The sequence below is a fragment of the Cetorhinus maximus genome, unplaced genomic scaffold (assembly GCF_964194155.1).
Source record: "Cetorhinus maximus unplaced genomic scaffold, sCetMax3.hap1.1 HAP1_SCAFFOLD_1783, whole genome shotgun sequence".
In the NCBI taxonomy this organism is placed as follows: domain Eukaryota; kingdom Metazoa; phylum Chordata; class Chondrichthyes; order Lamniformes; family Cetorhinidae; genus Cetorhinus; species Cetorhinus maximus.
Window position 1 is genome coordinate 32923 of NW_027597723.1, and position 26090 is coordinate 59012.

At 48.7% G+C, this 26090-nt stretch overlaps 2 protein-coding genes across 2 annotated transcripts; one reads left to right on the forward strand and one right to left on the reverse strand.

Moving 5' to 3' along the window:
• Positions 1–237: 237 nt before the first annotated feature.
• Positions 238–10723, forward strand: LOC144676648 (sperm acrosome membrane-associated protein 4-like). The gene is made up of 3 exons (XM_078537019.1): positions 238–435; positions 8486–8590; positions 9017–10723. Exons 1-3 carry the CDS (start codon positions 387–389, stop codon positions 9214–9216), a joined length of 354 nt encoding a protein of 117 aa, XP_078393145.1. The 5' UTR covers positions 238–386; the 3' UTR covers positions 9217–10723.
• Positions 10724–21726: 11003 nt separating this feature from the next.
• Positions 21727–24486, reverse strand: LOC144676649 (uncharacterized). The gene has a single exon (XM_078537020.1). It carries the CDS (start codon positions 24484–24486, stop codon positions 21727–21729), a length of 2760 nt encoding a protein of 919 aa, XP_078393146.1.
• Positions 24487–26090: the final 1604 nt, after the last annotated feature.

The window sequence follows — 26090 nt, forward strand, 5'->3', positions numbered from 1 at the left end:
GTGCGAAATGCCTGTGTCTGTTGGGGTGTAGTTGTGCTAAAATTGAACATCTGCACTTTTAATGAAAACCATTAGTAAATTTGGCGTTTGGCCCTGGCTCTGCTTTTGAATCAGTCCCATGCTGAAGAGATGTCCTGGAACTACCGTGATGCATGGGCAGAAGGGAGGAGAGGAGGGGTTGCGATGATTAAGGGTTAACTCCCTCCCCTTCGTCAGAGGTCTGCATAAAAGGCAAGTTTGCTGACACCCAGCATTCACTGTGAACCCTGCTCTGAAGAGGAGACTGTGACATACACACAACAGCTGGCCTGATCCTAAACTTTCAAACAAAACAAATCCTTCATCCGAAAGGTTTTTTTTTGTTGTTCTTCGAGTTGGTTGAGAAAATGAAGCTCCTGTTTTTAGCGACATTCCTGGCTTCTTTCATCGTTCCAGGTGAGGCTGTGTTTCTGTTTTAAATAATTAAAACCTTAAGGCTTTGCCTTTGAGACTGCTTTTATGCCTCCTTCACATAGGGTGATTGTTTTTTAAAAGGTAATCCCTCCCAACTTAACTTGTTTCATGATCGCCCAGATTTTTAGTTAAAAAAAAAAGAACAAAACGAATTATTCTCGGTAAAAGTGTGAAACCCGTTTGGTTCAGCGAGAGCGTTTCTTTAAAGAAAGTTGCTGCTTGATAACTGTCGCAGGGAGTTGAAGGAATAATAATGAGGACTTTGCGCAGAACTCAAATTAGAAAGTTAGAGGCGATTGCTGGGCTGCTGAAGACCAGGGGAATCACAACAACCTTAAAAAAAATGTAATCAAACTCACCGCAATACAAGACTGACACTGAGGAGCCGCTGGTTTCTCTCTGATGAGCCATCGTGTGTTTTTTATTAAATGAAGTTTTCTTTTGTAACTTACTGGAGGGGCAGCCCTGTTAAATCTATTTCTGGCTCACAGGCACCACTCAGCAAAGTGTTTGACTGTTGCACTTTTGACTGCCTGGGCTTAAATAAGATTGCATTTTTATTAGAAGGGAATCGCTGAGCATTTAACTTCACGTTTCAAAACATCCCGTTCACCTCCTCCTTATTTTGAAGTTGCAATTGCAAAAATCATCTCTCTCTCTCTCTCGAACTGTTACTCAAAACACTATTTCCTTTTCACCATCATGCAAACCTTTTCCCCCCTGCACCCTCTCAATAAGACAGTGCTCGCAAATTTTGCATCAAAAGCTCTGTGTGGTTTTATTTACATATTTCTCTCCACGCCTTCCCTCCCCTCCCCTCCCTCATTTTACCATAAGTAAAGTTTTGGAGATGCTTTTTGGAAAATGTTACCTTGGGTTGAAGGCAGGGCACGGACCATGAACACAGAATACCCTGTGTAACCAAAAAGGCTGACAGCAGCTGGATGGCTGTTTCGAGCTAAGGCAAGCCCTGTCTTTGAGAATATGCCCCTTGGTTATAGCCTGTGTCTCTCTCTCTCGCTCTGTCTGTGTGTGTCCCACCTTGCCTGGTAACGCTAGCAGCTTGACTAAAGGTGACTTTTGCTTGACTTTCCTCTCAAAACAGAAGCAGGACAGGCTTTCTATCCTTTGGGACCAGCCTTTATCTCTGGAGTCCTCTCCTTCCCTGGAGAGCCGGTGGAGCTGGAATATCCACGACAGGAGGGACCAGTTGATGCCCCTGGGGTGGGTTCCTGTTTCCGGCCAGCGCTGAATGTTTTGCAGCCTCGTTTCAGATGGGAAGTTGTGGACATTGTGACTCAGTGGCCCTGCTGCCAATTCACAAGGGGCTGTGGGCTTGATTCCTGCTCCAAAGCCTCAGCTTCTAAATTTGGCCTTGGCACTCTCAGTGCCAGTTAATGAACAAGCAATGTGCTGTGTTCCTGAGGAGGCATTACACTGAGACCCTATGTGCTCTCTCAGGGCCTCTCTTCACCATGGCAAAGGAAAGGCAGGAGGGTTGCGTCCGGTGCCCTGGCCAGTAGTCACCCCTCAGGCGTTACAGAGTGCCAGCGTAGACATCTCTGTGCTATTTGGGGCATCCCATTGGCTGCAAAGCCCTTGGGAAGCTGTGAGGTGTGCTATATAAATTCAAATCAGTCTTTCAGTCTGCTGCTTCTGTGGGTTTTAGAGTCATGGGGAGGAAGAGGGCCATCAAACTAGCCAGTCATTGCTGCCTGAGTCTGCCGGACGCAGATTCTGTAGTCGCTTTCCAAATGGAATTGAGTTTGTTTTATTCTTTTATGGGATGCGGGCGTCGCTGGCTGGGCCCAGCGTTTATTGCGCATCCCTAATTGCCCTTGAGAAGGTGGTGGTGGTCCACCATCTTGAACGTCTGCATCCCCTGTGATGTAGATACGCCCGCAGTGCTGTTGGGGAGGGAGTTCCAGGGTGTTGGCCCATTGGGTGTGGTATCAGAGCAGGTTGTGTTACCGGGACATGAGATCAGAGGCTGGTGCTACTTACCTGGGGGCCTGAGTTCCCATCCCCACCCAAATCCCAGTTAATTAAATAAATCAGAATTGAAAAGTTAGCCTCGGTAATGGTGGCCGAATCATATTGTTCTAAGAACTATTAGAGAAAGACGCCTCGGGTGTCCTTACCCAACCTGTGACTCCAGGTCCAAATGTGGGTGACCTTTAACTGCCCAGCTGAACGGCCTGGCAAGTCACTCAGTGTATCTGGGAGTGCGCCTGACCACTGGCATCTCCTGGGCATCGATGCCCCAAGTTAGAGTGGCGCGTGCTCGGTAGTTAACGTTGCTCCCATGCAGTGGCTGCTATTGTCCCATCAGATGGGCCTTGGCGGGTTTCTACAGTGCAACCGGGACATGGTCCACACTGCAGGCGCCCGCTGCAAATGCACGGACAGAATGGCAGGACTGTTATGGTGCAGAAGGAGGCCATTCGGCCCATCGTGTCCGCACTGGCTCGCTGAGCTTTTTAACCTAGCGCCAATCTCCTGCCTTCCATTCCCACCCCCCCGTAACCCTGCACATTGTTCCTATTTAAATAATCATCCAGCGGCCCTCAGGAACACCTCAATTGGACCTGCCTGCCCCACCACACACCTCCAGGCAGCGCGTTCCACACCCCAACCACTCGCTGCCTGACAAAGCTTTTTCCCCACCTCGCATCTACTTTGTGGGGGAGAAAATGGAACGGACTTGGGGGGGGGGGCTCTTTTCACTAGAGGCCTTTTAGGATCATGAAAGAGGGTGGGGACTTGCGCTGGTGGGTGAGTCGGAATCAGAGGCCATTAGATACAAGATAGTCACTGGTAAATCCAATGGTGGGTTCAGAAATAGGAATAGGAATCTGGGTGGCGTCCTTTCAGACCTGAAACCTGTAGCCCACCCTGTGTGACACCTCTGGTGTGTCCACTCCTCTCCCAGTGGGTGGCAGGGGTGGGGTGAGGAGTTGGTGGGGTGGGGGGAAGGTGTGGCCCTTTGTGAGATCATCTAAACTGACAGAGCCTCCTTTCTCTCAAGGGAGCCTTTGTTTTGGGGTGAGTCATTTAACATTCTCCCCACTCCCTGCTGAGCTAAAGGAGCTAATGGGGCGGGGAAGGAAGCCAGTTCTGCTCGGACGTGGGAGAGGTCGGGTTGGGGGGGGTCGGGGAAGGTCGTGGGTGGGGTGGGCTGTCACGGGTGAACAAAGGAACACAATCTCTCGATGAAAGGCGCAAGTTAACAGCTAACTGCTGGATTCCTGAGTTGTGACACCTCACAGAGCATTATAACCACCGGCACAAGCCAAGAATTGAAACGATTATTTTCCACCCCTTGACCAACAAAGGATTTCTCCCCCGCCAACATTTTGCACTAAATTCACCCCTTCTTGTTATTAAAGGGGCTCCCCTTTCCAGACTTCAGTGGGGGCCAAGTTGTACAAAAATCAGCCAATTCGTTCCTTTTCTCACAGGAACCACCAACTTTCAATAGGGAACAAAACTAGCCACTCGAAACCAGTCATTCTACCATCGAGTGCAATGAATTTCAATTAACCTCCCCAGACATGTTTCTGGACTCCCTGTGTGACAATAATTTGAATTGGATGCAATGGGGCTATAACTGACAGCAGAAATAACACCGCCCACCTGTATCTGCATCAAAATCTCTAGGTGACCAAGGGCAGTGCAGGCAAACACAGAAGTTAATGTTGCTGCTGAATATTCGCTGCCCCTCCCTAATGTCATGAGAAATAGGAGCAGGAGTAGGCCATTCGGCCCCTCGAGTCTGCTCTGCCCTGCAATAAGATCATGGCTGATCTGCCTGTGGCCTTAACTCCACTTTCCTGCAGGTCAAAAACCTGTCGAACCCAGCCCCCGCTGCTTGCCAGGGAAGACAATTCCCTCTCGGAGACCCCTTATTTTCTTAAACTGTGTTTAAACTTTTAAACTGTGCCCCCTAGTTCTAGATTTCCCCCTCCCTCCACGAGGGAAATGTATCAGATCCCCTCTGGATCTTATATGGTGCATTCTCCATGGCAACACCTCCATCAATCAGAGTCCACTTGCCACCCAATTAGCACTCTCTCTTCTCGTGCAGTATAAATTGTTGTTCCCTTTACAATTGGTGTGCTTGTAAATCTGTCCTGATGAGTGCAGGGCAAAAAGCTTCAACAACTCGTCTCTTTTCTCTGCAATACTCAAGTTTTGGTCCAATAGGATCAGCTCATTCTTCTAAACTCCAATGAGTACAGGCACAACCTTTCCTCATCTTCACCCCAGGAATCAACCTAATGAACCTCCTCCAAAATGCCTCCCATGGAAGTCAACCCCTCCCTAACTAAAGAGACAAACACTTTACACAGTGCTCCTGGTATGGGATGCCCCCTGTACACTTGTAACAAGACTCCCCTACTTTTACATTCCAACCCCCTTCCAGTAAAGACCAATCTTCTCACTAATAGCATTGCTCCCTCTGTTTCCCCCATTCAAATACATTGAGAGTCATGAAGTTCCTGTACATATCTCATAGACACAGATTAAACTTGCCAAGAAAGGTAAGGGTTTGTTCATTCCTGTCTAATAATCCGTTTAATGGCATGATACACCTTTAATCACTGCAGAACAATCTCAGGCGCTTTATTTTTTTTTACAAGTGGAGAGTCTCATTCCTTCAGATTTCATTGTTTGAGGTTTAAAAATAATCAACATTTTTTTTTTTGTCACTTTTTCCTTCTGCCTCTTTCATCTCCTCCCTCTCCAAATCCAACCTTTCTTTCCCTCACTGAATGTTGTTCTCCGTACCTGATTTAAAATTGAACTCTGTGTTCTAACTGACGCTGATAGTTATGAACGGGGAATGCACTGCCTGAACCGATGCGAGGAGCAGAATCAGTGATAACTTTCAACCTGATTTGGATAAACGCTTGATGGGGGAAGGGATTGACGGGGCTATGGGGAAAGAGCAGGGGAGTGGGACTCATTGGATAACTCTACCAAAGAGCTGGCACAGGCACAGTGGGCCGAATGGCCTTTGGTTCTGTATTGTTGCATCATTCTGGGTGAGCAGGTGCAGAGTCTGAATCGGGAAGCGTCCGCCAGTCTGGCTGGGAAGAGCACAATTGCTTGCCCTGGGTTCTGTGAATAGGGCACAGTGTTTATTGCACAGCTTGCCTGACCAGCAACACCCATCGCGCAACATTTCTTGCCAAGAAGCTCCCAATAGCAATTTTCCATCCCACAGTTAACCAGACAGTGAACTTGCATTTTTACAAAGTATTAAATAGAATTGTTGGCATTTTAATTTTTAATCCTGTTCAGCTCTAACCCTGTCCGCGGTGGGGAGGTGGTGCCATAGTGGTATTGTTGCTAGACCAGAGACCCAGGGTAAAACTCTGTGGACCTGGGTTCAAAGCCCACCAGGGTTTGAAATTTGAATTCAATAAGGGTCTGGAATTAAAATCCATTGTTGTGAAAACTCATCCGGTTCACTCATGACCACTTTAGGGAAGGAAATCTGCCATATTTACCCAGGTCTGGCCTACACATGACTCCAGACCCACAGCCATGTAGTTGACTGTTAACTGGCCAGGCAAGGCCACTCCTTGCTGCAGAGCAATTGGGGAAGGGCCTAGCCCAGTCAGTAATAAATAGAATAAAATGGTTATTGAGCTTTCCCCTTCAATGCATCAAGCTGAACCACTCTTACAGTGAGTTTCACTCCCTGGGTAAAGAGGTTTTGCCTGAATCCCCTGATGTATTCATTACCAGTGAGGGTGTGTTACAGGTCACTTCTATGCTGTGCCAACCAGCACTTGTGCACAGTACAGGCTCCAATGTTCTGTGCACCACATGGTTGACCAGTAAGCCCTCCCGCTGACCAGGAATCTCTCCCACTGACCAGGAATCCCTCCCGCTGACCAGGAATCCCTCCTGCTGACCAGGAATCCCTCCCGCCGACCAGGAATCCCTCCCGCTGACCAGGAATCCCTCCTGCTGACCAGGAATCCCTCCCGCTGACCAGGAATCTCTGCCACTGACCAGGAATCCCTCCTGCCGACCAGGAATCCCTCCCGCTGACCAGGAATCTCTCCCGCTGACCAGAAATCCCTCCCACTGACCAAGAATCCCTCCCGCTGACCAGTAAGCCCTCCCGCTGACCAGGAATCCCTCCCGCCGACCAGGAATCCCTCCCGCTGACCAGGAATCCCTCTCCCTGACCAGGAATCCCTCCCGCTGACCAGGAATCCCTCCCGCTGACCAGGAATCCCTCTCACCAACCAGGAATCCCTCCCGCTGACTAGCAATCCCTCTCACCGACCAGGAATCCCTCCCGCTGACCAGGAATCCCTCCCGCTGACCAGGAATCCCTCCCACTGACCAGGAATATCTCCCGCTGACCAAGAATCCCTCCCACTGACCAGGAATCCCTCTCACCAACCAGGAATCCCTCCCGCTGACCGGGAATCCCTCTCACCGACCAGGAATCCCTCCCGCTGACCAGGAATCCCTCCCGCTGACCAGGAATCCCTCCCACTGACCAGGAATCCCTCCCGCTGACCAGGAATCCCTCCCGCTGACCAGGAATTCCTCCCAGTGACCAGGAATCCCTCCCGCTGACCAGGAATCCCTCCCGCTGACCAGGAATCTCTCTCACTGACCAGGAATCCCTCCCACTGACCAGGAATCCCTCCCGCTGACCAGGAAACCCTCCCGCTGACGAGGAATCTCTCTCACTGACCAGGAATCCCTCCCACTGACCAGGAATCCCTCTAACTGACCAGGAATCCCTCTCACTGACCAGGAATCCCTCCCGCTGACCAGGAATCTCTCTCTCTGACCAGGAATCCCTCCCAATGACCAGGAATCCCTCCCGCTGACCAGGAATCCCTCCCGCTGACCAGGAATCCCTCCCGCTGACCAGGAATTCCTCCCAGTGACCAGGAATCCCTCCCGCTGACCAGGAATCCCTCCCGCTGACCAGGAATCTCTCTCACTGACCAGGAATCCCTCCCACTGACCAGGAATCCCTCCCGCCGACCAGGAATCCCTCCCGCTGACGAGGAATCTCTCTCACTGACCAGGAATCCCTCCCGCTGACCAGGAATCCCTCCCGCTGACCAGGAATCTCTCTCTCTGACCAGGAATCCCTCCCGCTGACCAGGAATCCCTCCCGCTGACCAGGAATCCCTCCCGCTGACCAGGAATCCCTTCCGCTGACCAGGAATCTCTCTCTCTGACCAGGAATCCCTCCCAATGACCAGGAATCCCTCCCGCTGACCAGGAATCCCTCCCGCTGACCAGGAATCCCTCCCGCTGACCAGGAATCCCTTCCGCTGACCAGGAATCCCTTCCGCTGACCAGGAATCCCTCTCACTCATACCACCTGCCATTGACAAGCATTGGAAGGATTTGCAGGTTGACAATCAGCCTGTCTTTTTTGACATTGCTGCTCCAGTGCCCAGTTAGGCCCACATTTCAGAAGGCGCTTAATTTATTTTTACAACAAGCGACAACAATCCCCTTTTACTAATGCTTTTAATTCAGGATTCATGAGTTGAGTGTTTTAAGTCCCACCAGCTGCTGTTGAACCCATGTCCTCAGGCCCCCAGCTGTAGGCTCTGGATTCCCAGTCCAGTGACATGACCACCATGTCCTCGAAGTCCAGGAGTGGGACTTGAACCCGGAGCTTCTGTGCCACAGTGACCTCCCAGGTTTCTGAGTCACTATCTTATATTTATGGCTGTGCGTTGTGCCCTTCCCCTCGAGTGGAAGGGTCTCTCTCTATCCAACGTTGTCATAAATGTACAGGGCTCGATTTGTTCACCCCCTCAGCTCTCTCCCCTCCAGGAGAACGTGAAGAAGCTCATTCATTATCCTTTCCCAGTCAGTATATAGCGCCTTTCATGGCCCAATCACTCAATGTATGGAATGTGGTAACTGCAAGGCGCATAGCAAGATCCCACACACACACACACACAAAAAATTGCTGCTGACAATGTTTTTTTCCTTCTCTCTCTCTCTCTCGTGTCACCCAATGGGACAGCAACTGGCTTGAAGTGTTTCCAATGCGGCATAAGCACTTCCATCTGCCTCTTCAAAGCCACATGTGACGCCGATGAGCAGTGCTTCTCCAGGAACAGTACTGCACGTAAGTTATTTCTCTCTCTCTCTCTCTCCCTCCCCCCTGTTTGCTTCATGTCACCGTGGGCCGGGATTAACAGGGGCCACTTTGGAAATTCTCACTGTGTTTTTCCGCGTTGCTGGAATATTCAGCGCTGGGCAGTTGCGAACGGTCCTTAAACTGAGCGGGTTGGCCCGGACTGTACAGCCCTGGTTAGAAGGAGCTTTACCAGAGGGTTGGCTGGATCGGAACGATGTATTGAAGAGTAACGTGAATGTTAATTAAAAAAGACACTGTCCAGGAAGCATGGGGAAGGATAGATTTATTCCCTCTCCTGTGTGAGTCCGCCACCCAGGCCTTTATTTATTTGATTTTGTTTTGTTTTTTGCTGTTCTTGCCCGTTGCCGTTCTGTTGCTTGCTTGACGCTCCACCTTCCCTTCCCTTCTCTCCAGTGGGATTCACAGTCTTCTCGTCGGGATGCACATCCACTGACAAGTGCGGGAAAGAGTTTGCGGACAGCCTGGCTGGAGTGACCTACAAGATGACCACCACCTGCTGCAATTACGATTACTGCAATGGGGCTGCCGCTGTCAAGCTCTCGCTGGTGACAGGCTCCATCGTGGCTTTAGCCTGGCTCACAAGCTACCTGTAGACCCTGCCCTGACCCCGCACCCATTCCTGTAGACCCTGCCCTGACCCTGCACCCCTTCCTGTAGACCCTGCCCTGACCCTGCACCCATTCCTGTAGACCCTGCCCTGACCCTGCACCCATTCCTGTAGACCCTGCCCTGACCCTGCACCCATTCCTGTAGACCCTGCCCTGACCCTGCACCCATTCCTGTAGACCTCTCCCTGACCCTACACCCATTCCTCATGGTGAACTGTATTTAATGCTATCACTGTGCAATCCCTTCTTTTCCTCCCTCGATTTGAGGCTGTAGTTGAAGTGTGCAAAGTAAGCTGAGCAGAAGCAACCTGGACTTGGAGAACTATTAACTAAAGGACGTGGCTGGTGTGTGTTTCGCTAGTTCCTTAATTGCCTGTCGGCATCTTGGTTTTTATAAATTCTCTTGTTTTTAAACTTAATTTGGAAAAAAATGTAGCGAGCTCCCTTTTAATAAAAATCACATTTTTGTGAAAAACGGTTTCAGCTTAAACCCCCCTCCGCCCGCCTGGTTTGTAAAACAAAAACATTTCTTGCTTTTAAAGTTGTAAAAGAAAATGATTAAGACCCCGGTTGACAAACCAAGAGGACGTTTTGGCTAAGGCCTCGCTGTTCTCCGCGATGTTAGGAGCGCTGTGTACAGATGACACAAAAGCCCATATTCTGTCCCCTAGGAGAGAGATGCCCTTTAACAAATGCAATTAAAATACTTTAGGTACTTTCAAAAGAAATGATTTTAAGCCCCTGATGCTGGCTTTTCCTAAGATAGCGCTATCTTTAAAAAGAAAAAAATTGTGGACTGTTTGTGGGCAGTACGCAATATAGCCCCTTTTGGAACAGAAGCAGGCCATTCGGTCCATCAAACATCTGCTATCAACGGCAGAGATTTAAAGATTCCCTGACACCACCCCCCCTTATGGCTTGAACTCGCAGCATTGTGGCTTGCTCTCCTCTCTCCTTCAAAAGGCTGCCCTGTGGAACTAAAAGCAGAGCCTTGCACTTGCCTTTATTTTTATGCCCTGACCCTTTGTCGGCCAAGGGGTTTTACATGGGGAGGCTCCAAAAGGGTGGGGAGGGCCATTTTCAAACAAGCAGACACAGGGCAGGACTTTACAGCCCTGTCTGGGGGAGTGGGGGAGGGGGGCGGGAGCTCAAAGTCCCGGCGACTTTGGCAGGGGCTGTAAAATCCCATCCACGGACGCGCGTGTCCCCTGAATGACTCGCTGCTTTAGCGTTTCTTCGTCTTTGTTTTTTTTTCCCCGCCCGCGATATTTTGCTGATACGAACATGTTAGGATTAAAAAAATGGTCATTTTTAAAAACAGTTCAGTATAATGTGCGTTGTTGGGGATGTCTCACACCAGGAGGTCACAATCTGAGTTACGTTGTAAACGGTTCCTCACGGCAGCAGCAGTCTCTATCACGCTGACGTGGTTAATTTTTTTGTTGTGTAAAAATAAATGATAAACGACGCTATTAAAAGATTCCCAAACTAAGTCCGGTTTATTTTTCTGCAAGTTAGATGTTTGCTGTGCTGATCAGAAAGAGAAAAGAACGCTCGATTATTACATGCTGGGTCTGGTGGAGCAGGGGCGCAGAGCTGTGACCTTCCCTGCCCAGCAATGTCCACCCTCTTTCCCCTCCCCTCCCTCCACCCCACCGACCAACCCTCCCAAAATCTCATTCCCCCCCACCCCTCCCGAATTCCCAGCCCACTTTTCCTTTAAAGGTCTCACAGTGCCTCGTTTCAAGGAAGCGCCAAGGGAGTTCCCCCTGGGACTGACACGCGGTGGCTCTTACCGTCACCTTGCCGCTGGTGGGATCTTGCTGTGCGCAAGACCACCGCACTGCACGACGGCTGCTACATAAGCACAAGCTGTTGTTGGGGCGGCGGACGGAGTTGAGATACAGGTCGACTGTCATGGAACTGAATGGCAGGATGGGCGCCGGGGGCCAAGTAGGCGACCACCAGTTTGCCGATGATACCAAGCCAAGGCGGGAAAGGAAGCTGTGTGGAGGATACAGAGAGGCTGGGACAAAGAGACATGGACAGGATAGGGTGAGCTGGCAACAAGCTGGAATACAATGCAGGGACGTGTGAAGCTATTCACTTTGGTCGGAAGAACAGAAAAGGATACTTTTTAAAAGGTGTGAAAGTGAGTCTTGATGTTCAGAGACTTGGCTGTGCTGGTACAGGGAACACAGAAAGTTAACATGCAGGTGCAGCAATTGGGAAGGCAAGTGGCATGTTGGCCTTTATTGCAAGGGGATGGAGTACAAGAATAAAGAAGTCTTATTACAGTTGTACAGGGTTTTGGGGAGACCACATCTGGAATACTGTGCACAGCTCTGGTCTCCACATTTAAGAAAGGATAGACTTACATTGGGGTCGGTACAGTGAAGGTTCACTAGATTGGTCCCTGAGATGAGGGGGTTGTCCGATGATGAGAGGCTGAGTAAATTGGGTTTATATCTGGAGTTTAGAAGAATGAGAGACGATCTCATTGAAACACACAAGATTCTGAAGGGGTTTGACGGGGTGGACGCTGAGAGATTGTTTCCCCTGGTCGGGGGAATCTAAAACACAGGGGCTCAGTCTCAGGATAAGGGGCCGATCGTTTAGGGCTGAGATGAGGGGAAATGACTTCACTCAAAGGGTTTGTGAATCTTTGGAATTCTCCACCCCAGAGGGTTGTAGATGCTCCATCGGTGAATATATTTAAGGCCGGGGATGGACAGAATATTGGTCTCAGAGAATTAAGGGATATGGGGAGTGGGCAGGAAAGTGGAGTGGGAGCCCAAAATCAGCCATGATCGTATTGAACAGCAGAGCAGGCTCGATGGGCTGAATGGCCTACTCCCTGCTCCTATTATCACAGAATGTTATGGCACAGAAGGAGCCCATTCGGCCCATCATGTCTGCACCAGCTCTGAATGAGCAGCTTCACTCAGTGCCATTTCCCTGCCTTTTCCCCGTACCCCTGCACATCGTTTCTATTCAAATAATCCCCCAATGTCCACTTGAATGCCTCGATTGAACCTGCCTCCATCACACTTCCAGGCAGTGCATTCCAGACCCGAACCACTCTCTGTGTGAAACAGTTTTTTCTCATGTCACATTTGCCTCTTTTGCAAATCACTTTAAATCTGTGCCCTCTCGTTCTCGATCCTATTACTTGTGGGAACAGTTTCTCGTTATCTATTCAGCCCTCTCACGATTTTGAACACCTCTATCAAGTCTCCTCTCAGCCTTCTCCTCTCCAAGGAGAACAGTCCCAACCTCTCCAATGTATCCTCTTAACTGAAGTTTCTCATCCCTGGAACCATTCTTGGAAACCTCTTCTGCACTCTCTCCAATGTGTTCACATCCTTCCTATAATGTGGCAGCCAGAACTGTACACAATGCTCCAGCTGAGGTCTAACCAGTGTCTTATATAAATTCAGCATAACCTCCCTGCTCTTGAACTCTATGCCCCTATTAATAAAGCCCAGGATACTATTTGCTTTATTAACTGCTCTCTCCACCTGTCCTGCTACCTTCAATGATCTATGCACATATACACCCAGGTCCCTCTGCTCCTGCACCCCCTTAGAATTGTACCCCTTATGCTCTTAACTGACCTTCCACTCCTGTATTTTTGGCTGGTGATGATCAGGACACTAACATTCTGACCCCACATGCTGATAAGCCGTCACTCTCCACCTTCAGGGTAGCAGAAGATCCCAGGCCGGACATCTGGACCTGCAAGTATAATTTGGCCCTTGTTGGTCTGGGCTATCAGCCTCCTCTTTCAGTTTCTGACTGTCGTTATCAATTTCCTGGCAGAGGTGGGAATTCTTGGGTTTGAGCCACAGAGAAGGCTGTGCAAGGGTGCAAAGGAGGGCACTTAGTGCTCACATCAACCACAACCTCCCAAATCAAACTGTTGAGCTGAGAAAAAGGGGTCTTTGCAGGGGTGGGGAGGCGATGTGTTGAACAAAGCTGGTTGCATGGAATCGCTTTCTGTCAAATGGCCCACCCGATTCGCCATTCCAGGGACTTCAATGAAAGGTTAAAAGAACAATTCAGATTTATTAATATGTAATATTATACAAAGGCAGATTAAAAGATCCAAAGGTCATCGCAGAATTTCACCAATCACATCTGTCGTCCAGCATAATAAGTCATTTGTGTCCTCTCAATCGGAATTCTTTCACTGGGATTGAAAACCACACATACCATCACCACTGGAACATACGTGGGGCTAAGTGGTGGAATGACATGAACTGAATCAGCTTTTGCAGGTATTCCCTGGCACGGGAACCTTCTGTCAATCAAAATCCAAACAAAAATAAACATGATAGTATATAATATTCACCAGCAGTGGCACCTAACACTGGTAATGTTCAGGAAATGTCAACACTATCATAGTAAGATGTAATTTACAGACTTCCTTCATAAGCCTCTCCAGCCAGGAGCATTGTAAACTTCAGAATACATTGTCTGCTGAAAAGAGACATGCTGTTAAAGCTTTTTGTCAGGACAGACACAAGAATACCAAATTTCAAAGGAAGAAACAATTTATCTTGCATGAGAAAAGGTTGGCGAGTGGACTCTGGCCGAGGCATTGCCAAACATAATTCACCAGGGAACAGATAGCCCTAAACTTTCGTTTAAATTCAAAAAGGCAAGTTGACTCTGATTGGTCAAGGTGTTGCCATGGGGAATACACCAGGGAAAAGTTAGCCCCAAGCTTTTTAACTGAAAAATATGCAATGTCTGGACATGTTCCTTTTGCCTGCAGAGGGCTTGGCCCTGCATGTCAGTGTATGTAGCTTCTGACTAGCATAAGTGAGCTATGTTATGGGCCCCACCGATCATGTTAAAATTGGTCGTGAGTGTAATTCCTGGCACGCTCGGGATTGTTCAGTAAGTGCTGTATGATGCTGTCTCCTTTTCAGCAACACTCAAGTCCTGTACTACCAAGCGATTATTTGAATACATTATGTGTTGCTTTTGACCATTTGGTTCAATATTGCAACAACAACTTATTTATATAGCATTTATATGGCATCTTTAATGTGATGGTGTCATCAAGAAATCGGTGTTGAGCCCACCTGCTCTTGGCCAGCTCACCCTGTGATAATTGAATGATGGCCAGTCCTTTAATTGGCTTCAGGCGAGTCTGCTTCCCCTGATGGAGGGGAAGTCCCGCCTCAGAGGGCAGGCACCCAGAGCATTGGCCACTACAGGGCTGGAGTCTGGACTTCCAGGTACCCTCCGGAGTCTCACCAAAGCCAGGCTGGCAGCCCCCGGAGAGAGGGCTGTGGGGGTGCGGGGTGCTGGGGTTGGACAGGGAAGGTGGGGAGGGGAAATGCCAGGGAGGTGAATTACTCTTCAGGAGGGGGTTTCTGATGGGCTCAGGGTGCCTGACCAGAACTTAGGGAGCTAGGTAGAAAATTAGCACGCAGGACCTCGAATGTAGTAAACTCCGGATTGCTCCCAGTGCCACGTGTCAGTGAGTGCAGAAATAGGAGGTTAAGGCAGATGAATGTGTGGCTGGAAAGATGGTGCAGGAGGGAGGGCTTTAGATTCCTGGGACACTGGGACAGACTCTGGGGGAGATGACACCTGTACAAGTTGGATGGGTTGTAGAGCTGGGACTGAGTTCCTTGTGGGGCATTTTGCTAGTGCTGTTGGGAGGGCTTTAAGTTAACTCAGCAGGGGTGTGGGAACCAAGAAAAAAATATTAGAGAGGAATACCAGGGTGCACAAAGTACTGGGAGGGACAGATAGTATTAGTATAGAGAATAGTAAGTTAATAGGTAAAATTGGGATAAGGGAGAAAGTAACAAAATCTAAATCAGGGTTACTGTGCATGCATGTGATTGCACAGAGTGTAGTAAATAAGATTGGAGAGTTACAGGCCATGTGGAAATATGATGTTGTGGTGATAACAGAGACCTGGCTCAAGGAAGGGCAGAACAGGGTGTTAAATATTCCCGGGTACAAGGCGTTCAGAAGAGATAGGAAAGGAAGGAAAGGAGGAGGGGTGGCAGTATTGGTTAAGGAGAGCATTGCAGTGCTGGAGAAAGAGGATGTCCCAGAGGGCTTGAGGACAGAATCAATTTGCCTAGAGCTAAGGAGCAAAAAGGGTGCAATCACATTGCTCGGTGTAGTCTATTGACCACCAACTAGTGAGAAGGACGTAGAAGAACAAATCTGCAGGGAAATTACAGAGAGATGCAGGCATTATAGAGTAGTTATAATGGGAAACTTTAATTACCCGAATGTAGACTGGGACAGTGGTAGTGTAAAGGGCGGGGAGGGGCAAAAGTTCCTAGATTGTGTTCAGGGGAACTTTCTACAGCAGTATGTGTCCAAGCCAACAAGAAAAGATGCACTTTGGACCTGGTTCTTGGAAATGAGGTGGGCCAAGTAGATCAAGTTTCAGTGGGGGAACATTTAGGAGATAGTGATCATTACATTGTACGTTTTAGGATGATGATAGAAAAGGACGATAGGCAATCCAGAGTAAAAATAATTAACTGGACAAGAGCCAACTTCAATGGAGCAAGAACGGAGCTGGGCCAGATAAACTGGAACGAAAAATTGGTGGGAAAAACTGTAGCTGAACAATGGGCTACCTTCAAAAAAGAATTGGTTTGGGCACAGTCAAAGTATATTCCATACTTTGAGAAAGGTAGGACAAACAAATCCAGAGCTCCCTGGATGAAAAAGGAGATTGTAATTAAGATAAAGAAGAATTGCGTTTATGACAGGTGTCAGGTAGAAAATACAATTGAGAACCAAGAGGAATACAGAAGGTTCAGAGGGAAGGTGAAAAAACATATTAGAGAAACAAAGAGGGATTATGAGATTAGACTGGCAGCCAAAATAAAGGGGAATCCCAAAGTATTCTATAGGTATATAAATAGTAAAAGGGTGGTAAAAGGAGGGGTAGGGTCGATTAGGGACGAAAAGCGAATTTACACATGGATGAAGGGATCATGGCTGAGGTATTAAATGAAGACTTTGCATCCGTCTTTACGAAGGAGGTAGATGCTACCCAGGCCATGGTGACAGACGAGGAAACTCTGACATTAGAAGGGTTCAAAATTGATAACTAGGAATAGACTGTCGGTACTTAAAGTTGACAAGGCACCAGGACTAGATGAGATGCATCCAAGGATATTGAAGGAAGTGAGAGTAGAAATTGCAGGGGCACTGGCCACAATCTTTCAGTCTTCCCTAGACTCAGGGGACTAGAGAATTGTAAACATTACACCCTTGTTCAGTAAAGGTTGTAAGGATAAGCCCAGCAATTACAGACCAGCCAGTTTAACTTCAGTGGTGGGCAATATTCTAGAAACAATTATTCAGGATAGAATTAGTGGAAAAAACATGGGTTGATAAGGAAGAGCCAGCATGGATTTCTAAAGGGGAAATCGTGTTTAACTAACTTGCTGGTGTTTTTTGAAGAGGTAACAGAGAAGGTCGATGAGGGTAATGCTGTTGATGTGGTGTACATGGATTTTTGACACAGTGCCACACAACAGACTTGTGAGAAAAGTATTGTTCATGGAATAAAAGGGACTGTAGTAATGTGGATACAAAATTGGCTGAAAAATAGGAAGCAGAGATTAATGGTCAACGGATGGTTTTTGGGCTGGAGGAAGGTTTGTAGTGGAGTTCCCCAGGGGTGGGTATTGGGATCCTTGCTTTTCTTGATCTATGTTAATGATCTAGATCTTGATGTGCAGGGGACAATTTCAAAGTTTGTGGATGATACGAAGCTTGGGAGTGTTGTAAACTGCGAGGAGGATGGTGTGGAACTTCAAGAGCACATAGACAAGTTGGTGGAGTGGGCAGATAGGTGGCAGATGAAGTTCAATGTGGAGAAGTGTGAGGTGGTGCATTTTGGTAGGAAGAACATGGACAGACAATATAAAACAAAGGGTGAAATTTTGAAGGGGGTGCAGGAGCAGAAAGGGTGTATATGTGCATAGATCATTGAAGGTGGCAGGACAGGTGGAGAGCAGTTAATAAAGCAAATAGTATCCTGGGCTTTATTAATAGGGGCATAGAGTAAAGAGCAGGGAGGTTATGCTGAATTTATATAAGACACTCCTTAGACCTCAGCTGGAGCATTGTGTACAGTTCTGGGCACCACATTATAGGAAGTATGTGAACACATTGGAGAGAGTACAGAAGAGGTTTACAAGAATGGTCCCAGGGATGAGAAACTTCAGCTATGAGGATAGACTGGAGAGGTTGGGACTGTTCTCCTTGGAGAGGAGAAGGCTAAGAGGAGATTTGATAGAGATGTTCAAAGTCATGAGGGGGCTGGACAGAGTAGACAGGGAGAAGCTGTTCCTGCTTGTTAAAGGATCAAGACTGAGACAGCACAGATTTAAAGTGATTTACAAAAGAAGCATGTGTGATGTGAGAAAAAACTTCTTCACACAGTGAGCGGGTCGAGTCTGGAATGCACTGTTTGGTAGTGTGGTGGAGGCAGGTTCAATCGAGGCATTCAAGAGGGCATGAGATGATTATTTGAACAGAAACAATGTGCAGAGGTATGGGGAAAAGGCAGGGAAATGGCACGAGGTCATAATGCTCATTTGGAGAGTTAGTGCAGACATGGCCTCCTTCTGTGCCATTAAGATTCTGTGATTCTGTGAAAACAGATAGGAATAATAGTTAATTGGGATAGAGAAGCTGTTCAGAAAGATTGAACAGATCTGGGTTCCTTTGTCTAGAAAAATGAACTCTGAGGGGTGACCAAATAGATTTCTTTGTGAATGGGGTAGATGGAGAAGTATCAAGAAGGTTTAATACTGTCTATAATGTTATTGGAAATGATTTTAAATAGAGTTTAGTGGTGTCTGTGCCTATGCGTGGGTGTCTTAATTGGATTAGAGCCAGCTGAGCTAGAGGCTTTGATGTGTAGATGGGAAGTAGGTTTGAAATGATAACTAGATAAACATAGGGAAATAGGAGGTGAGGTGTAAAGGGGGCAATTTGTATTTTTAAATAGACTATTCAAAAGAGCGGGTGAAATATTACACCTAACCAGGTGAAGCTCAGAAACAATGTGTTTATTTTTTAAAAAGCTTACTAGTAAAGTGGGTATTATGAAAGGGTTTTAAGGTTAGAAGATTTAAAGTTTAAAAAAGACCTCGTGATACCATGAGAATTTGCATTCAAAGAGGAAAATATGTATAAAGGAGAGAAAGCTGTTGGTAAAAGGAGGAGGGATTCTAAGAAAAAGCCCCTAGCCTGTAAGCCTCAAGCTGCAGTCTGCAAGGACCCAGAGCTGAAAGAAACTCATTTTGAATGCGACTGCCCAGGATGTGCTTTGCCAGGGGTCTGTTTAAATCTGTGTGTTTTACTGTTGCCTTACTGGAAGGTCTAACTGAGAGTCAGATTAATTAGGGGATTTTTGTAGGTATTATAGAAGCAATATTGTAGACATATGTATGTGTTTATAATCTTTATTGTATTAATAAATGTTTAATTTAGTTTTATAAATACCCTCTTGAGACTTGGTGGTCTTATTATTACTAAATTCAAAGCCTGCATCTTGAAACATTCAAATTGCAAAAATGGGTAATGACAGTTGTTTCAAGTTTCCCTCCGGGATTTTAAAAACTCAGCCTGTACCATCGGCTGTGTCATAATAGAAATATAAGAAAGTAATAAGTCCAACAGAGAATCTAGGAGAAACTACTTTACCCAGACATGGTGGGAATGTGAAACTTGCTCCCACAGGGAGTGGTTCAATGGAAATAACCAATTTAGTTTTAAAAGGGAGTGAGATAAACACATCAGGGAGGCACAGGCCAGAATCTTACATTGATTTGGCAGCCGGGTGCACACTCGAACTGCACTCATGTGAAGCTGCACAAAATGACGCTGGGTGAGCGTCCTGACATTATCGCCAGTATTATTCACAGAAGAAGACACTAATTTTTTTTTTATTCATTCATGGGATGTGGGCTTCGCTGGCTGGGCCCAGCATTTATTGCCCATCCCTAATTGCCCTTGAGAAGGTGGTGGTGAGCTGCCTTCTTGAACCGCTGCAGTCCATGTGGTGTAGGTACACCCACAGTGCTGTTAGGGAGGAAGCTCCAGGATTTTGACCCAGCGACAGTGAAGGAACGGCGATATATTTCCAAGTCAGGGTGGTGAGTGACTTGGAGGGGAACTTCCAGGTGGTGGTGTTCCCATCTATCTGCTGCCCTTGTCCTTCTAGATTGTAGTGGTTGTGGGTTTGGAAGGTGCTGTCTAAGGAGCCTTGGTGAATTCCTGCAGTGCATCTTGTAGATGGTACACACACTGCTGCTACTGTGCGTCGGTGGTGGAGGGAATGAATGTTTGTGGATAGGGTGCCAATCAAGCGGGGCTGCTTTGTCCTGGACGATGTCTAGCTTCCCAGAAATGCTCCCCAGAAATGTTAGGGAACCAAGGGTCCAGTGAGAAGGAGGAATTGAAGGAAATTAGTATTGCTGAAAAAATAATGCTGGAGAAATTAATGGGACTGAAAGCTGATAAATCCCCAGAGCCTGATAATCTACATCCCAGAGTACTAAAGGAGGTGGTCATGGAAATGGTGGTTTTCATCTTCCAAAATTCTGTAGATCCTGGAACAGTCCCGACAGATTGGAGGGTGGCAAATGTAACCCCACCATTTAAAAAAGGATGGAGAGAGAAAACAGTGAATTACAGACCGGTTAGCCTAACATCAGTAATAGGGAAGATCTTAAGAGTCTATTATAAAGGATGTGATAACAGGACACTTAGAAAATATCAACAGGATTAGACAAAGTCAGCATGGATTTATGAAAGGGAAATCATGTTTGATAAACCTACTGGAGTTTTTTGAGAATGTAACTAGCAGAATAGATAAGGGAGCACCAGTGGATGTGGTGTATTTGGATTTTCAGGCAGCTTTTGATAAAGTCCCACGTAAAAGGTTAGTGTGAAAAATTAAAGCACATGGGATTGAGGGTAATATATTGGCATAGATTGAGGATTGGTTAGCAGACAAGAAACAGACAGTAGGAATAAATGTGTCTTTTTTGGAATGGCAGGCGGTGACCAATGGGATACCGCAGGGATCAGTGTTTGGGCCCCAGCTATTCACAATATATATCAATGATTTGGATGTGGGGACAAAATGTAATATTTCCAAGTTTGCTGACGACACAAAACTTGGTGGGGATGTGAGTGGTGAGGAGGATGTTAAGAGGCTTCAAGGCGATTTAGACAAGTTGAGTGAGTGGGCAAATACATGGCAGATGCAGTATAACGTGGACAAGTGTGAAGTGATCCACTTAGGTAGGAAAAACAGAATGGCAGAGTATTATTTAAATGGTGATAGATTGGGAAATGTTAATGTGCAAAGGGACCTGAGTGTCCTTGTTCACCAATCACTGAAAGCAAGCATGCAGGCGCAGCAAGCAGTTAAGAAGGCAGATGGTATGTTGGCCTTCATTGCAAGAGGAGTTGAGTATAGGAGCAAAGATATCTTACTGCAGCTGTACAGGGCCTTGGTGAGACCACACCTGGAGTATTGTGTGCAGTTTTGGTTTCCTTACCTAAGAAAGGATATACTTGCCATAGAGGGAGTGCAGAGTTCAGGTTCACCAGACTGATTCCTGGGATGAGGATTGTCGTATGAGGAGAGATTGGGCCGACTAGACCTGTTTTCACTGGAGTTTAGAAGAATGAGAGGGGATCTCATTGAACTGTATAAAATTCTGACAGGGATGGACAGACTGGATGCAGGGATGATGTTTCCTCTGGCTGGGAGGATCTAGAACAAGGGGTCACAATCTCAGGATACAGGGGAGGCCATTTAGGGCTGAGATGAGGAGAAACTTCTTCACTCAGAGGGTGGTGAACCTGTGGAATTCTCTACCACAGAAGCTGTGGAGGCCAAGTCACTGAATATATTTAAGAAGGAAATAGATAGATTCCTGGACTCTAAAGGCATCAAAGGATCTGTGGCGAGAGCAGGAGTATGGTGTTGAGATGGAGGATCAGCCATGATTATATTGAATGGTGGAGCAGGCTCGAAGGGCCGAATGGCCTACTCCTGCTCCTGTTTTCTACGTGTCTATGTTTCTAAAAGATGTTTGCAGAGCAGGTGTGATTGCTGTCTGAAAGCAAAAATGAGAGAAAAACTGAAATGGGCAAAGAAGATGGAATGAAATGGGGGCAGAAACTCTGGACTGAAATTGTTGAACTCAATGCTGAGTCCCTGGGGGCAGTAAAAAACCTACTCAAAAGATGAGGTGGAAAGCATTGAGCGGGGTTCAGTGGGGTAGCTCACCACCACCTTCTCAAGGACAATTATGGATGAAGAATAAATACTGACTTTACTCATGATGTGCACAGCCCATGAATGAAAAAAAACAACACATACTCACTTAAAGAGGAGTGTTAATGTGTTCAGGTACAATACAACATCGGGACAAGAAAGTAAACTAAGGAAGGGGAGCTACTCGGAGTTTATGATATAACAACGTCTCCAATCTGATCGCCTTTGTCCGGAGAGTCCGTGTTCTTCAAAGCATCCCTTAAACGTGCCCAGAATAACTCCTGTTTCTCCATCTCCTCCGGCCATTCAATGTAGGTCTTGCTCTTCAGGAGTTTCCGGAGCTTGTGATAAGCGGAGAGTTGGTAGTTTGGGATGTCCTCCAGGAATATCAGGATCAGGACATCCTTCTGGTCATAGAACAGTCTGAGGCTGGCCAACTGAATCTCCAGAGAGCACCATTCGCTCCTCAGGTACTGGCTGCTGATCACGCACAGGGTCTTTCGGCTGCTGTAGATCGCCTTCTCAATGTTCCTGAAGATGTCCAGGCCCAGCTCAAAGTCCCGGCTGTGCTGACAGATATGGAAGTGTTCGGGTCCTTGCTCTTCCAGGTGAGGCAAGAGTTGGTTTACAACCCACTCCTCGTCGCTGGAGCTGTAAGACACAAAGGCGTCGTACTTGCACCCTTGGCGTCGCTTGTCCGCCTGTCTGCTGCCCAGCCAGGCTCTCTGCATGTACCACAGGTAGCGGCAGTATATGTTGGCCTTGGTGTACAGGAGTGGCAGTACCATGACAAACAGGGTCATCAGGGAGGTGGCCATAAAGCAGTACTGGCTGAAGTCGATGTTGCAGGGTGAGGTGTCAAAGTTCACGAATCTCCCCCTCTTGTGGCTGCAGTGGTAGCTGGATAGAAAGGGGATCTGAACACGAGGGTCTTCAACCGACCAGTTGTGGAACCAGGCGTTGGTGCAGGAGCAGGACAGGGGGTTGTTGTCAAGGGACAGGCACTGCAGTGAGTCCAGGTTGTCCAGCAGCTCCTGGCTGAGGTTCTTCAGGTGGTTGCGGTCCAGGTTGATGAACTTGAGGTGGGGCAGGCCCTGGAAGAGGCTCAGTGGGATGTCATCCAGCTCGACACTGGTGAGGAAAAGGATTTCCAAGCTCTTCAAGGGCCGAAATAAACGGGGGAAGTCCAAGGCCTCCAGCTTGGCGTAGCTGATGTGGAGCTCCCGCAGGTTTGGAAGGAGCTGAAACGTTGCATCGGCAAATTGGATGGTCCCTCCGTAGCCGAGCACCAGCTTCTCCAGGTTGCGTAGGCCCTTGAAGTAGGCGTTAGGCAGGAGGCCGAGGCGGTGGAAGCCCTGGTCTTGGAGGGCCAGGAAGCGAAGCTGCCTGAGTGTGGCGAAGGGTGACTGGGGGGCTCTCCTGGACGATGACCAGGAGGATAGCTCGTTCTGGCTGATGTCCAGGTGCACCAGGCTCCCCAGACCGGCGAAGGCCCCAAGAGGCAGCTCCTTCAGGCAGTTGCCCCACAGGTGCAGCACCTTGAGGCTCACCAGGCCGGAGAAGCTGCCCCTCTCGATGCGGCTGATCCGGTTTTGTGCCAGGAACAGCTTTACCAGCTGGCTGAGGTTTTGAAAGGCCGACCTTTGGATGACCCGGATGCTGTTCCACCCCAGGCTCAGGCCCCTGAGGTTGCGCAGGTACCTGAAGGGGGCCATGTCCAGGTCGGTCACCTTGTTTGCCTCGAAGTGCAGCTGCTGCAGGTCCTCCAGGCCGTAGAAGACGGAGACGTCCACCTCTCTGAGCCGGTTTGCGGACACGTCCAGGTACTCCAGGGCCTGGAGCCGGGAGAAGGCGAAAGGCTCCAGGTGCAGCTTCTTGCTCAGGTTGATCTGCAAGTGCTTGAGACGGTTGCTATGCATCCAGGTGGCGTTGGAAAGCTTGGCGATGCTGCAGTTCACCAGCCTCAGCCTGACCAGGGCCTCGAAATGTTCAAACTCGCCACCGTCCAGGGGCCCCAGGGCGTTCCAGGACAGGTCCAGCGAGGTGGGCCGGGCGCACCTGCTCAGGGCCCGGACTCCCTGTGAGGTCAGCCCCGCCGCCTTGGCCACCAGCTGCTGAAGGCCCCCGAGGCCCCTCAGGAAGCGGCACGAGTCTGTCAGCTGCGGCCTGGCGAAGGCGCTGCTGTTGGACACCCGCAGGGCCTGGAGGGAGCGCAGGCCGAGCTCGGAGAGGTTGAGCCGGAGGCCGTCAAGGGTCAGGGAGGTTAGGTTGGGCATCCCGAGGAAGGCCCCGGGGTCGATGTCAGCGATGGGGCTGTAGGAGAGGTTCAGCTCACTCAGAGCCTGAAGGGAGGCGTTCTGGAGGCTGAGGCGGGCGATGGAGTTGCCGGACACGTCCAGGGCCTCCAGCCCGGGCAGCTTCACTGCCACGGCCACCAGGCCGGCCCAGTCCCGGAGGCTGTTGAGATGCAGATCCAGCTGCGCCAGTTTGGGCAGCGAGCGGAAGGCCCCCGGGTGCAGCAGAGACAGGCGGTTCTGGGACAGCAGCAGAGTGCGCAGGTTCCCAAGGCCCCAGAACGAGCAGCTCAGAAGCGTGTCAATGGAGTTACAGGACAGGTTGAGCAGTGACAGATTCCGCAGGCCACTGAACGAGGCATTGCCCACACGGGTCAGCTTATTCCGGTCGATCCGGAGAACCTGCAGGCTGGGTAAGTGGGAGAAACTCCCCTCACCCAAGTCCCCTATTTGATTGTGAGACAGGTTGAGGGGCAACGTGCTGGGCGGGATATCCTGCAGGGTCAGCGAGAGGTTTCGGATCTGGTGGTTGACACAGTAAACTTGGGTTAGATCATGGTAGTACCGCAGGCATCTTTCCAAGGTGTAGGGATGACTGACAGTCAAACAGGACACCACAAGGAGACAGAGGGCAGGGAGATTCACCGTGGGTGCCATAGCCGATGTTTACATTCCGTTGCACAGTCTTAAACTTACTTCAAACCTGGTGGGGGAACAAATTGAGGTCTTTAAAATTATGAAAGGGTTTTGATAGAGTAGAGACAACCACACACACACAGTATACACGCACACAAACACACACACACATCCCCCCCCCCACACACACACACACGCACACACTCACACGCACACACACACACACAATGCACAGATATAAACCCAATTTACTCAGCCTCTCATCATCGGGACAACCCCCTCATCCCAGGGACCAATCTAGTGAATCTTCACTGTACCGACCCCAGTGTAAGTCTATCCTTTCTTAAATGTGGAGACCAGAACTGCACTAAGTACTCCAGATGTGGTCTCCCCAAAACCCTGGACAATTGTAGTCAGAATGTGGGAGTAATTGGGGTGAATATTTTCACTGAAGGGGATGCAGAGTAATCGGATGAGGGAGAAGGAGCTAACACTTGCACTAATTGGGCTGGATATTACTGGGGGAACAGGCAGCCCCTAGACGGTCAATTAATTCATCCATTCATTCATTGGCTGGTGGTCCTCTGGTCCCAGCAGCGCCACCGGGAGCAATGGCCACAGCTGGGACTGCATCTAGCCGACAGAGCTGGATTTGAATGTAGGTGTGGGGGGGAAGTTTTACTGGAGCCAGGTGAGCAGAGCCCAGTGGAGGGTGTGCGACAAGGGGCTGTGGGATAGCCGGGGTGGACAGGGAAAGGTGGAGGGGGGAGGGGAAATGCAGGGTGTGGTAATACCTTGGATGGGAGCCTCCAATGGGCACAGGGGGCTCATAAAACAGGTACCCCCCCCTTGACTGCCTGGGAGGGTCTCTCCCACCACAGGTTAATACCCAGTGGCGATGCCCAATATTTACATCCCACCCCTCCGCCACCTGCCTGCCAACCAGTCCTACGAACATACGAATCAGGAACAGGAGTAGGCCACTCGGCCCCTCGAGCCTGCTCTCCCGTTCAATAAGATCCTGGCTGACCTGATTGTAACCTCAACCCCACATTCCTGCCGACCCCTGATAACCTTTCACCCCCTTGTTCATCAAGACTCTATCTAGCTCTGCCTTAAAAGTATTCAAAGACTCTGCTTCCACCGCCTTTTGAGGAAGAGAGTTCCAAAGACTCACAACCCTCTGAGAGGAAAAATTCTCCTCATCTCTGTGTTAAATGGACGACCCCTTATTTTTAAACAGTGACCCCTAGTTCTAGATTCTCCCACAAGAGGAAACATCCTCTCCACATCCACCCTGTCATGACCCCTCAGGATCTTTTATGTTTCAATCAAGTCACCTCTTATCCTTCTACCCTCCAGCGGATACAAGCCGAATCTGTTCACACTTTCCTCATAAGACAACCCAGCCATTCCAGGTACTAGTCTGGTAAACCTTCTCTGAACTGCTTCCAACGCATTTACATCCTTCTTTAAATAAGGTGACCAATACTGTACACAGTACTCCAGATGTGGTCTCACCAGATCCCTGTACAACTGGGGCATAACCTCCCTACTTTTGTGACCAATTCCCCTCACAATAAATGATAACATTCCATTAGCTTTCCTAATTATTGCTGTACCCG

Bases quoted from the DNA above. Each gene is read 5' to 3' on its own strand.
- LOC144676649 (XM_078537020.1), bottom strand. From the start codon at position 24,486: ATGGCACCCACGGTGAATCTCCCTGCCCTCTGTCTCCTTGTGGTGTCC.
- LOC144676648 (XM_078537019.1), top strand. From the start codon at position 387: ATGAAGCTCCTGTTTTTAGCGACATTCCTGGCTTCTTTCATCGTTCCA. The intron at 436-8,485 runs GTGAGGCTGTGT...CCAATGGGACAG, and splicing joins GGCTTCTTTCATCGTTCCAG to CAACTGGCTTGAAGTGTTTC. The intron at 8,591-9,016 runs GTAAGTTATTTC...CCTTCTCTCCAG, and splicing joins CTCCAGGAACAGTACTGCAC to TGGGATTCACAGTCTTCTCG.